General features: G+C 46.4%; 1 protein-coding gene across 3 annotated transcripts in view; it reads left to right on the forward strand.

Annotated features, from left to right (window-relative positions):
• Nucleotides 1-13,945, forward strand: part of LOC124001295 (cysteine-rich motor neuron 1 protein-like) — a 50,984-nt gene that overhangs the window by 21,735 nt on the left and 15,304 nt on the right. For 2 of the 3 annotated variants that reach the window (XM_046307967.1, XM_046307968.1), the window contains exons 5-8: nt 3,855-4,034; nt 7,995-8,198; nt 9,825-9,953; nt 10,915-11,068. In XM_046307967.1, coding sequence (XP_046163923.1) covers nt 3,855-4,034; nt 7,995-8,198; nt 9,825-9,953; nt 10,915-11,068 — 667 coding nt within the window. The remainder of the gene's footprint in view (nt 1-3,854; nt 4,035-7,994; nt 8,199-9,824; nt 9,954-10,914; nt 11,069-13,945) is intronic. The other variant, XM_046307969.1, reaches the window with a different exon arrangement.

Consider the following 13,945-nt stretch of genomic DNA (forward strand, 5'->3'; position numbering starts at 1 on the left):
TGGTGCAGAGCGGCATAGGCGAGATACAGTAGATGGTATTGAGTGCAGTATATACATATGAGATGAGTATGTAAACAAAGTGGCATAGTTAAAGTGGCTAGTGATGCATGTATTACATAAGGATGCAGTAGATGATATAGAGTACAGTATATACATATACATATGAGATGAATAATGTAGGGTATGTAAACATTATATTAGGTAGCATTGTTTAAAGTGGCTAGTGATATATTTTACATCCTTTCCCATCAATTCCCATTATTAAAGTGGCTGGAGTTGAGTCAGTGTGTTGGCAGCAGCCACTCAATGTTAGTGTTGGCTGTTTAACAGTCTGATGGCCTTGAAATAGAAGCTGTTTTTCAGTCTCTCGGTCCCAGCTTTGATGCACCTGTACTGACCTCGCCTTCTGGATGATAGCGGGGTGAACAGGCAGTGGCTCGGGTGGTTGCTGTCCTTGATGATCTTTATTGCCTTCCTGTGACATCGGGTGGTGTAGGTGTCCTGGAGGGCAGGTAGTTTGCCCCCGGTGATGCGTTGTGCAGACCTCACTACCCTCTGGAGAGCCTTACGGTTGTGGGCGGAGCAGTTGCCGTACCAGGTGGTGATATAGCCCGACAGGATGCTCTCGATTGTGCATCTGTAGAAGTTTGAGTGCTTTTGGCGACAAGCCAAATTTCTTCAGCCTCCTGAGGTTGAAGAGGCGCTGCTGCGCCTTCTTCATGATGCTGTCTGTGTGGGTGGACCAATTCAGTTTGTCTGTGATGTGTACGCCGAGAAACTTAACTTACTCCACTACTGTTCCATCGATGTGGATAGGGGGGTGTTCCCTCTGCTGTTTCCTGAAGTCCACAATCATCTCCTTAGTTTTGTTGACGTTGAGTGTGAGGTTATTTTCCTGACACCACACTCCGAGGGCCCTCACCTCCTCCCTGTAGGCCGTCTCGTCGTTGTTGGTAATCAAGCCTACCACTGTTGTGTCGTCCGCAAACTTGATGATTGAGGTGGAGGCGTGCGTGGCCACGCAGTCGTGGGTGAACAGGGAGTACAGGAGAGGGCTCAAAACGCACCATTGTGGGGCCCCAGTGTTGAGGATCAGCGGGGTGGAGATGTTGTTGCCTACCCTCACCACCTGAGGGCGGCCCGTCAGGAAGTCCAGTACCCAGTTGCACAGGGCGGGGTCGAGACCCAGGGTCTCGAGCTTGATGACGAGCTTGGAGGGCACTATGGTGTTAAATGTCGAGCTGTAGTCGATGAACAGCATTCTCACATAGGTATTCCTCTTGTCCAGATGGGTTAGGGCAGTGTGCAGTGTGGTTGAGATTGCATCGTCTGTGGACCTATTAGGGCGGTAAGCAAATTGGAGTGGGTCTAGGGTGTCAGGTAGGGTGGAGGTGATATGGTCCTTGACTAGTCTCTCAAAGCACTTCATGATGACGGAAGTGAGTGCTACGGGGCGGTAGTCGTTTAGCTCCGTTACCTTAGCTTTCTTGGGAACAGGAACAATGGTGGCCCTCTTGAAGCATGTGGGAACAAGACTGGGATAGGGATTGACTGAATATGTCCGTAAACACACCAGCCAGCTGGTCTGCGCATGCTCTGAGGTCGCGGCTGGGGATGCCATCTGGGCCTGCAGCCTTGCGAGGGTTGGCACGTTTAAATGTTTTCCTCACGTCGGCTGCAGTGAAGGAGAGTCAGCATGTTTTAGTTGCGGGCAGTGTCAGTGGCACTGTATTGTCCTCAAAGCGGGCAAAAAAGTTATTTAGTCTGCCTGGGAGCAAGACATCCTGGTCCGTGACGGTGCTGGCTTTCTTTTTGTAATCCGTGATTGACTGTAGACCCTGCCACATACCTCTTGTCTGAGCCGTTGAATTGAGATTCTACTTTGTCTCTATACTGACGCTTAGCTTGTTTGATTGCCTTGCGGAGGGAATAGTTACACTGTTTGTATTCGGTCATGTTTCCAGTCACCTTGCCCTGATTAAAAGCAGTGGTTCGCGCTTTCAGTTTCACGCGAATGCTGCCATCAATCCATGATTTCTGGTTTGGGAATGTTTAATCGTTGCTATGGGAACGACATCTTCAACGCACGTTCTAATGAACTCGCACATCGAATCAGCGTATTCGTCAATGTTGTCGTCTGACGCAATACGGAACATATCCCAGTCCAGGTGATGGAAGCAGTCTTGGAGTGTGGAATCAGATTGGTCGGACCAGCGTTGAACAGACCTCAGCGCGGGAGCTTCTTGTTTTAGTTTCTGTCTGTAGGCAGGGATCAACTAAATGGAGTCGTGGTCAGCTTTTCCGAAAGGAAGGCGGGGCAAGGCCTTATATGCGTCGCGGAAGTTGGAATAGCAATGATCCAAGGTTTTTCCAGCCCTGGTTGCGCAATCGATATGCTGATAAAATTTAGGGAGTCTTGTTTTCAGATTAGCCTTGTTAAAATCCCCAGCTACAATGAATGCAGCCTCCGGATAAATGGATTCCAGTTTGCAAAGAGTCAAATAAAGTTCGTTCAGAGCCATCGATGTGTCTGCTTGGGGGGGAATATATATGGCTGTGGTTATAATCGAAGAGAATTCCCTTGGTAGATAATGCGGTCTACATTTGATTGTGAGGAATTCTAAATCAGGTGAACAGAAGGACTTGAGTTCCTGTATGTTGTTTTGGCCACACCACGTCACGTTAACCATAAAGCATACGCCCCCGCCCCTCTTCTTACCAGAAAGATGTTTGTTTCTGTCGGCGCGATGCGTGGAGAAACCAGCTGGCTGCACCGTCTCCAATAGCGTCTCTCCAGTGAGCCATGTTTCCGTGAAGCAAAGAACGTTACAGTCTCTGATGTCCCTCTGGAATGCTACCCTTGCTACCCTTTTCATCAAGCTTGTTGTCAAGAGACTGGACATTGGCGAGGAGAATGCTAGGGAGTGGTGCACGATGTGCCCGTCTCCGGAGTCTGATCAGAAGACCGCTTCGTTTTCCCCTTTTTCGAAGTCGTTTTTTGGGGTCGCCGGCTGGGATCCATTCCGTTGTCCTGGGTGAAAGGCAGAACACAGGGTCTGCTTCGCGAAAGTCATATTCTTGGTCATACTGATGGTGAGTTGACGCTGCTCTTATGTTCAGTAGTTCTTCTCGACTGTATGTAATGAAACCTAAGATGACTTGGGGTACCAATGTAAGAAATAACACGTAAAAAAACAAAAAACTGCATAGTTTCCTAGGAACGCGAAGCGGCCATCTCTGTCGGCGCCGGAAGTTACGCTGGCTTTACTGGGCCTGTCTGCTGTCTGCATCGCAGCTCTCCAGACCACACTGTACCAGCACAGTCTGCTGCTGTTTTCTTTTACCCAGCGCTGGGATGAGCTGAGCTGAGCTACGCCGCGAGTGCTGTCTCCACCAAGACTTCACAAATCTCTGCTGAATTCCACCTAATGGAGCTGGCTTCATTGTCTACTGCTGTTGGAGCCCAGTGCCCAAGTGCCTCGCTCTACACGACTTTACCACAACACACTGCTCTCCCATCCACAGCTTGCTACACTGTAATTATTGCTTCTGAGTTAATACACAGATACAGAAGCAACAAACTCATTCTGTCCCGGGGGTGGATAATGTATTGTATACATACCAAATGGGATGGTTTAAGCATAGTATATTCATTTATTTTATTTATTTATTTAACCCTTATCTTACCAGGTAAGTTGACTGAGAACACATTCTCATTTACAGCAACGACTTGGGGAATAGTTACAGGGGAGAGGAGGGGGGATGAATGAGCCAGCCGTTAGTGTATGTTAGCCATCAAGAGCCCTACATATCGTTCAGGTTGACAGAATCTGTTTCCTCTTCCACTTTCCCAGTTTCTCCCAAGTGTGTCCATAACGGGAAGGAGTTTTCAGAGGAAGAGGTGTACCGTATGGACACGTGCTGGCACTGCCAGTGCCGAGGAGGGATATCCTTCTGCTCCAAAGCAGAATGTGCGGAACTCGACTGTGAGAACTTCTACATCCCGGAGAGAGAATGCTGCCCGGTATGCATAGGTATGTACCAGTATAACTTTAGAACGTCCCCTCGCCCATACCAGGGCGCGAACCAGGGAACTTCTGCACACATCAAAAACAGTCACCCTCGAAGCATCGTTACCCATCACTCCACAACAGCCGCGGCCCTTGCAGAGCAAGGGGAACTACTACTTCAAGGTCTCAGAGCAAGTGACGTCCCCGATTGAAACACTATTTAGCGCGCACCACCGCTAACTAAACTAGCCGTTTCACATCCGTTACAGGTACACACATCAAATGTTAAACAACAGTATCTATAACAGACATAGATGTTTTATAGATAAGTGAGGTTTTTTATGACACGACTAGATTTGTGGAGGTGAGCTGACACAGTCAGGGAGGCCGTTTGTGATTAGTGTTGATTGTGGCCAGACTGGCAGGGGGGGCACTAGGGGGGCAGACGTATTGAGCACATAAGGCTTTAGTCCACTCTCCCAGGGCACCCAACACGCCATACAATGGCCTTACCTTAATCACTTCCGTTTACATCCAACTCGAGTCATTAATATGCTTCACATACAAGGACCAGTCAAAAGAATTAGCAATGTCTAGGAAGTCAGGAACATAAACCTCCTTTGAGTGACTGCTTTGGCTTCATTATATCTGGTAGCCTTAATGGAGGTTGACATGTTTGTACCTGTTCTCCTCACTAAAACACACGTCCTCAGAGGCAGGTAAAAGGGTTTGGGCAGCGCATGTGGACAACAAATGACTGTCTGAAGTACACTGTCTGGTGAAGTACACTGTCTGGTGAAGTACACTGTCTGGTGAAGTACACTGTCTGGTGAAGTACATTGTCTGGTGAAGTACATTGAGCAAAAAAATAAACGCAACGTAACAATTTAAAAGATTTCACTGAGTTACAGTTCATATAACAAAATCAGTCCATTTAAATCAATTCATTAGGCCCTAAACTATGGCTTTCACATAACTGGGAATACAGAAATGCATCTGTTGGTCACAGATAAAATAAAGTATGGGGGTGGAACAGAAAACCAGTCAGTATCTGGTGACCATATTTTGCCTTATGTAGTGTGACAGAACTCCTTCGCATAGAGTTGATCAGACTGTTGTGTCCTGTGGAATGTTGTCCCACTCCCCTTCAGTGGCTGTGCGAAGTTGCTGGATATTGGAGGAAACTGAAACACGCTGTCGTACATTTTTAGCTTCCAGGAATTGTGTACAGATCCTTGCGACACGGGCTGTGCATTATCATGCTGATGAATGGCACTACAATAGGTCTCAGGATCTCGTCACGGTATCTCTGTGCATTCAAATTGCCAAAATGCAAATGATAAAATGCAATTGTGTTCATTGTCCGGATCTTATGCCTGCCCATACCATAACCCCTCCGCCACCATGGGGCACTCTGTTCACAACGTTGACATCAGCAAACCGCTCACCCACACAACACCATCTGCCATCTGCCTGGTACAGTTGAAATCGGGATTCATCCAGGAAGAGCACACTTCTCCAGCTTGCCAGTGGCCATCGAAGGTAAGCATTTGCTCTCTGAAGTCGGTTACGACGTCGAGCTGCAGTCAAGTCAAAACCCTGGTGAGGACGACGAGCTTGCAAATGAGCTTCACTGAGACTGTTTCTGTGCAGAAATTCTTCAGTTGTGAAAACCCACAGTTTCATCAGCTGTCTCAGACGATCCAGCAGGGGAAGAAGCCGGATGTGGAGGTCCTGGGCTGGGGTGGCTACACGTGGTTTGCGGTTGTGAGGCCGGTTGTACTTACAAATTCTAAAACGTTGTTGAAGACCGCTTATGGTAGAGAAATTAACATTCAATTATCTGGCAACAGCTCTGGTGGCCTTTCCTGCAGTTAGCATGCCAATTGCACGCTCTTTTAAATCTTGAGACATCTGTGACATTTAGTGTTGTGTGACACAACTGCACATTTTAGAGTGGCCTTTTAGTGTCCCCAGCACAAGGTGCACCTGTGTAACAATCATGCTGTTTAATCAGTTTCTTGATATACCACACCTGTCAGGTGGATGGATTATCTTGGCAAAGAAGAAATGTTTACTAACAGGGATTTAAACAAATGTAAATGTTTGATCTTCTATATCAGCTCATTGTTCAGTGTATAATGGTGATGGTGGTAGCCAGATTTGTCTGCCTGTGTTTTTGTAATTGATCAGACACATGAGAGGGAGGGAGACAGGGAGGTTATTGGAGGTCAGTGTCGGAGGTACACCTGGAATGTTCAGCCCCTGAGATGGTGGGGAATGCTTTCATCTTGTACCCCTGCTTGGCCAAAGCTCCAGTCATTGAGGAGGCTATAGTCAGAGTTATTGTGGTAAGCTGGGGGTGGCACCTGGTTCATGGTCGTTATTAAGAGGAACCTCCGGTTCTGTACCTGATAGCTGTCTCATTTACAAGGCACAGCTGCATACCTGTTCTAATCCTTTTCGTAGGCTGGTCAAGTCAACTAAAACCCTAAAAGTGCTTGAAGGCTTGTGTGTGAGTGCAATACAATGTGTATTTTTAGGCTCACTATTGATAGTGTGAGAGATGGATAGAAAGAGAGAAAAGCAGAACTGCTTCATATTCGTGGTAATCACACCCAGACGGAGGAATCACAGCAGCCAAATCTCTGCTGGAATCAAAATTGGCAAATAGGACGTTGGCCTTAGGGATACCCCCCTTCTTCACCACACGCTTTCAACACACACACACACACACACACACACACACACACACACACACACACACACACACACACACACACACACACACACACACACACACACACACACACACACTGCTGCTGTGGTAATGGCCTGCCTCTGTTACCAATAAACAGTTGAACAAAAAACAATGATAGTTATTTAAACTCAAGTCATCAGAACAGGTCCCAGAATTCTAAGCACAATGTGTTTTCTGGGTTGCTTCTTAAACAGTTGGCTTTATTATGTTGCTGTTCCTAGACTTCAAACAAATGGGTAAAACCGCATGTTATGCATGAAATGCTCTTGAATGGGATTTCTTACTTTGGAGTGAAATTTGACGGTGAACCCTGAACTGGTATTTGGCCTTCGGGGGCACTGGTGAAACTGGATCTGTGTGACCTGCACATGGCTGAGGGTAACTCCTCTTAAAGGGAATGACTGGACACTGCAGAGACGGGAAATTAGATATGTCTGTCTTGCTTTTAATGAACTAATCTCGCTCCAATATGAAATGATCCGATACCATGCTCTTCCATCTAGCTCGAAATACATACATTATACATTAGACCTACACTTTATGTACATTAGATCCCTGTTAAGTTTCTTTACATCCTCTCTGACCCTTTAAAGAGCTTTGGAGTGTTCTTCCACCGGTCTTGGTGGCGGCCAGTTTCTCCTGGTCCCTCCAGCAATATCCTGCTTCTCACACCTCTGATTCCACCCAGTACTTTGTTAACTCAATTATGTGGATATGTACATACAATGAGTATACAAAACATTAAGAACACCTGCTCTTTTAATGACAGACTGACCAGGTGAATCCAGGTAAAAGCTATGGTCCCTTACGAATGCCACTTGTTAAATCCACTCAGTGTAGATGAAGGAGGAGACGGGTTAAAGAAGGATTTTTAACCCTTGAGACAATTGTGATTGTGCATATGTGCCATTCAGAGGGTGAATTGGCAAGACTACATTTAAGTGCCTATTAACGGGGTATGGTAGTAGGTGCCAGGTGCACCGGTTTGTGTCAAGAACTGCACCTCTGCTTGGTTTTTCATGCTCAATGCTTTCAACACTTTGGAGAGTCGATGCCCAGATGAATTGAGGCTGCAAAACAATCCTACAGTTGTGTGTCATACAGCATATGTACCTCACAGTGTTTACAAGTAAGGATGCTATACCAAAGAGCACAGTATAGTTCCCACACTTCTCTCCTTCTGATCCCAGCCTCTATCTGTGTCTTCCTCTCTGTGTGTCCAGATGTGGAGCTCCTGTCTATGGACAGCACGGAGGCCAGCTGCTGGGTGAACAACAAGCTGCGTGGCCACGAGGAGCAGTGGAAGGAGGATGACTGCACCTTCTGTCAGTGTGTGGATGGAGACCCTCACTGTACCGCCATGGCCTGCAAACAGAGCTGCCAGAACCCAGTCAAGATCCCAGGAGAATGCTGCCCCTTCTGCGAGGGTACGGAGAGAGAGAGCGAGACACACACACACACACACAAACAGTCGCGCACACACAAACAGTCGCACACACCTGCCTCATAAATGTCTGATCATATTGTACCTAATCACATACAGCATTGAAGTAGTTGGAGATTTATGTTTGAAAATAGCAAGGAACATGTCCAATTTTAGCCTGTTCTGGACATACCCCTTATTGTCTCAAGCAACCAATGTCCTCATAAGGAAATATCTGACGTCGCACTTCTCCAGAAGCTTAATATTACATGTGCAAGCAATTGACATACCATAGGTTTTAATGGCAGATTGAATGTTCCTTTCATCTAGCCTAATAGGGCTGTAAAGACTGTATAACATAATGTATACTCCGTTTTTAATCTAATAACATTTTTGAAAGCACAACAACTTCAATGTTTCTGATGTTTAAGGATCAGGGGCACCATAACTTGTATCTGTCATTCCATTGAGCTCTACATATGGCCAACGTAGTGTATCTGCCAAACTGCTGTCATAAACAACTAACAACTCGGCAGCTGTTTTTCAGGAAAACACCCCCATTAATGCAACCCCCTCTAATGTCAATGTCGCTATATCAGATGTGCAACAAATCAATGTACAAGTGCGTCCGCCGATTGACGTCTTCATCTGTAAATGGAACAATTCCTACTTCGTTGGCCCAAGCTACAATTGAGTTCTGTTTTACAATACAGTCACTTTGAGCTTAGAACCTGACTGGTGGAACAGAACTGTGCGATAGTCTCTCCCCCTGCAGCTATGTAGAGGCCATGTTGGTGGCTCATTAATGGGGAGGCCGCACAGCATTCTTCCACTGCAGGCTCCTTTGTTATTTTTTATTGGTCCAGACTGCAAAATGAGACCCACCTCCATGAGGTGCAGCTTAGACTGAGGGCTTAAGGCTGCTTAATTGGAGTGGATCACTGTTTTTTTGTGAGCATAATTAGTTACAGCTTGTTTGGTGCTCCTCCCACTGAACGTGGCAAGATAATGGGCTCCCACCCAAACTCCACCTTAACATCCTCTGGTTGTGGCTCGTACATGTGTGACCCAGGCCAGCAGAACACCTCATCGCTGACCGGCTCCAGTGAGGATGAGGCCCTGACCAGGGCCAGAAGCCCTCTGGGTCTGTCCAGTGCCAGCCTCTGACACACCAGACTCCCACATAGGGCCTCCTCTGTTAGGGGAGAGAACCAAGGCAAGGCGTGCTCCTGCACTCCAGGTCATTTAGACAACATGTGAGGTGCTCATTCATCAGAGCCCTTTGATAGAGAGCACCTACAGTATATTCTGTAATGGGCCTGCGTTTATCTCTTATCACAGCACTCTCTGATGGGAGCAACGTGAACACTGAACTATTTCTGTTGGCATGGAGATAGATGTGTAACATTGCGTGTGTCTAAATGTATGTTTCTTTACTCTGAACTCTCAATAAAGACTCATTTCAGAATAGTATGACATGTCTGTGAGTGTTATAGGCTTCATAGTGTCAAGAATAGTATGACATGTCTGTGAGTGTTATAGGCTTCATAGTGTCAAGTATAGTATGGCATGTCATAGAGAGTTATAGGAGCATCATATGAAGGTTATAACCTACTGTTCTATCTCACAGAGCCTTCGTATGAGACAGTGAGCCCCATGCTGTGTCCTCGTCTGGAAAACTGCTCTCGATCAGGGAAAGATTGTCCCTACGGCTTCCAGCAGGACAACAACGGCTGCCTGCTCTGCCAGTGCCTCAACCGTGAGTCTCATACTGGATGTAAAGGGTTAAACCCGGATACGCAAACACACACACACTGTAAACACACACACACACCGTAAACACACACATACTGTAAACACACACACTGTAAACACACACAATACCGTAAACACACACACACTGTAAACACACACATACCGCAAACACACACACACTGTAAACACACGCACACTTTAAGCACACGTATACCGTAAACACACACATACGTTAAACACACACATACGTTAAACACACACATACTGCAAACACACACAAACACTGCAAACACACACACATACTGCAAACACACACAAACACTGCAAACACACACAAACACTGCAAACACACACAAACACTGCAAACACACACAAACACTGCAAACACACACAAACACTGCAAACACACACAAACACTGCAAACACACACAAACACTGCAAACACACACAAACACTGCAAACACACACAAACACTGCAAACACACACACACTGCAAACACACATATACTGTAAATACACACATACCCGTAAACACACACATACTGTAACTTGCTTAAAATGACGATTCCCTGGCACGTTATCTCCATAACAGACATAAGCAGACACACTAAGAAATATCTGGGGCGGGGCGGCAGGGTAGCCTAGTGGTTGGAGCGTTGGACTGGTAACCGGAAGGTTGCAAGTTAAAATCCCCGAGCTGACAAGGTACAAATCTGTCGTTATGCCTCTGAACAGGCAGAACTGACTGTTCCTAGGCCGTCATTGAAAATAAGAATTTGTTCTTAACTGACTTGCCTAGTTAAATAAAGGAAAAATCAAATTAAAAGAAATCTGTCACACCTCATGTGTTTCCATGGCTGTGTGGTATTTTGCCGTTTTAAGTTGTAGGAATTCTCAAATGAAAAACCCAAATGCAAACTAACATGGTGTTGATGGTAAGATGACCTCCATGTGAACTGTTTCAGATGAATCCTGCCCTGATCTGGGGGCATATTGCTCCCTGCAATGCCCCATGGGATACGAGAAGGATAACTTTGGCTGCGAGGTGTGTGAGTGCAGCTCTCCACTGCCCAAGTGCCGACCCCTGACCTGCAGCAAGACCTGTCCCTACGGATATGTGTAAGTCCTCTGGATGGTCTCCACATCTTCAAGTTAAGCATTGCTCATTATTCACCCCTTAGTTTCCACTCTGATCAAAGGCTGTTACAGCCCCATTGGTTACGACTGAAGGCCAAAGCCTGAAGTAATGGTGATTTGTCTGGTTTATTGTTGACATGGGCCCTAACATACAATCCGGCCTCTCGTTAGCTGGAAAAACACTCTATGTTTGTACCATGTAGGTATAAATAGGGCTCCTCCTCTCATTGTTTGTTTTGTTCAGTCGTGTATTTTGTAATGATGTAGACTTCAACTGTGTGAACACTTTTATTTTTTGATTTTGGTCATTTGACAAGTGCGCTACTACTCACACTGTGAAATCTTTGGCTCTGGCATTGGAACACAAGCGTGTCTTGGCTGACAGGACTATCAGACTCTGTAAAAACATGACTGTAGATCAGTGTGTACAGACATCATCATCATTCTCCACGTGGAGTAGTTGGCAGGGTGCAGATACAGGTCTCAGTGGGCAGAGAGGAAGTATACTGTAACACACCCCGGCAGCCTCACCTTCTCCCCACCTGCTCAGATCTAAAGGGTCAATCAGGGCCAATCGGGGGCCAATCTGTGTCTCTGTGTGACCAGTGCGGTGTCCGGTGCTTCAGCCCCTCTACCCCTCCCCCCACACTCTCATTTCATAAATCATCTTTCCGTCTCAAAACAACGATCAAAAACACATCCCCCACAAAAGCGGTCTCTATGAAGTGTACACAGTGAGATTCTGCTGGTATCTGAACCATGCTCTCTGGAGCCTCTGCTCAAGATGGGCCTGCTATGTCTGCACAGGATGCCAGCAGAGAGTCCCCCCGAGGGGGAAGAGGAGCAGGAAGCATTCATAAGCACCAGTTCAGGGCCGGCTTCGGAAGTCTGAATCCTCGATGAGCCAAGCAATGCATCAATCTTCTAGCAGAGTGGTGCTCCTATAATGGACTAGTGAGAAGATACAAAGACGTGGCACAGAGACGGCTTTGTATAAATTGGCTGCATTTATAACCTCTACAGAGAAGTCAACTATATCATTTTTTGCCTCAAACACTATCCTTGCTATGTATGAACGGTCCAGTTCTCTTATCACCATAGGGTAGAGGGGGACATCATGTAAGCAATGAGCAGTGGGCTGTCAGAGTGGGTGAGAGCCCTAAAGGTGTGTTTACATTGACATTTGGCATAGTTGAACGCCTTCGAGCAGGACACAAAGGGGGACTTAAAGTGTTTCCCCTCCTCAATGGGTCTAAATCATCATCGGACCTGATAGGAAATGCACAGAATTCTCCTGTTGCCCAGCACGCTGGAATTTGTGCAGAGCCGGCAGTCCCAGCCCTAGAGCCCAGCGCTGTGCACGAAATTCCACACACCACCTTTAAACAAAGCCCAGTTACCAAGATGGCCAGACTCTCTGTCTCTGTGTTTGTACACTGAGGGCCCAGCCAGCTCAAAGCCCAGCCTGGCCTCTCCATACTGACATTACTGCTGAATCAGTAGAGATGTGACCACTGCTAGTGGCAGGGCTCTGCCTCCGACTGCCTCTGGGGGCTGTAGTAGAGTGGGTCGAGAGCTTCAAGTTCCTCGGTGTCCACATCACTAAGGATCTTTCATGGTCCAAACACACCAACACAGTGGTGAAGTGGGCACGACAACACCACTCAGAGGCTGAAAATATTTGTCTTAGGTCAAGATCTTCAAAAAGTTGCACCATTGGAAGCATCTTGACTGGCTGCATCACTGCTTGGTATGGTAACTGTTTGGCATCTGACTGCAAGGCGCTCCAGAGGGTAGTGCTTATGGCCAAGTACATCGCTGGGGCCGGACTCCCTGCCATCCAGGACCTCTATACCAGGTGGTGTCAGATGAAGGCTCTAAAAATTGTAAAAGACTCCAGCCACCCAAGTCATGGACTGTTCTGCTACCGCTTGCTGTGCGGTAGCAGAGAACCAACAGGAGCCTGAACAGCTTCTACCCAAGCCATACGACTGATAAATAGTTAGTTAATTAGTTAACCAAATAACAGTGGTGTAAAAAGTGCTCAACTGTCATCCTTCAGTAAAAGTAAATATTACATATCAAATTCCTTATATTAAGCAAAGCACAATTTTCTTGTTTTAAAATGTATAGACAGCCAAGGACAGACTCCAACACTATCTGCAAACACAGCATTTGTGTTTAGTGAGTCCGTCACATCAGAGGCAGTAGGGATGACAACACATAATATTGATAGGTGCATGAATTGGACAATATTGGGAAAGGGGGAAACCTAGTCAGTTGCACAACTGAAATGTTTCTACTACATTTAATCCAACCCCTCTGAATCAGAGAGGTGCGGGGGGCTGCCATAATGGACATCCACGGCGCCTGGGGGAACAGTGGGTTAACTGCTTTGCTCCTCAGGGGAAGAACGACAGATTCTTAGCTTGTCAGCTCGGCGATTCGATCCAGCAACCTTTCGGTTAGTGGCCCAACGCTCTAACCATTAGGATACCTGCCGCCCCATATTGCTGTCCTGCCTGAGCATTAGAAATGTAACGAGTACTTTTGGGAGTCATGGCGAATGGATGGGAGTAAAAAGTACATATGTCCTTTAGGAATGTAGTGGAGTAAAAGTTGTCAAAAATATAGATAGTAAAGTACAGATATCCAAAAAATGTACTTAAGTATTACTTCAGAGTATTTTTACTTAGTTACTTTACATCACTGCCTAATATCTACCGGACTATCTGCATTGACCTAACTTTTTTGATTCATCACACACGTTGCTGCTACTGTTTACCATATGTCACTTTATTCCTAGTTATATGTATACATCTACCTTAATTACCTCGTACCCCTGCACATCGACTCGGT

The sequence above is a fragment of the Oncorhynchus gorbuscha genome, linkage group LG17 (genome assembly GCF_021184085.1).
Source record: "Oncorhynchus gorbuscha isolate QuinsamMale2020 ecotype Even-year linkage group LG17, OgorEven_v1.0, whole genome shotgun sequence".
Lineage (NCBI taxonomy): Eukaryota > Metazoa > Chordata > Actinopteri > Salmoniformes > Salmonidae > Oncorhynchus > Oncorhynchus gorbuscha.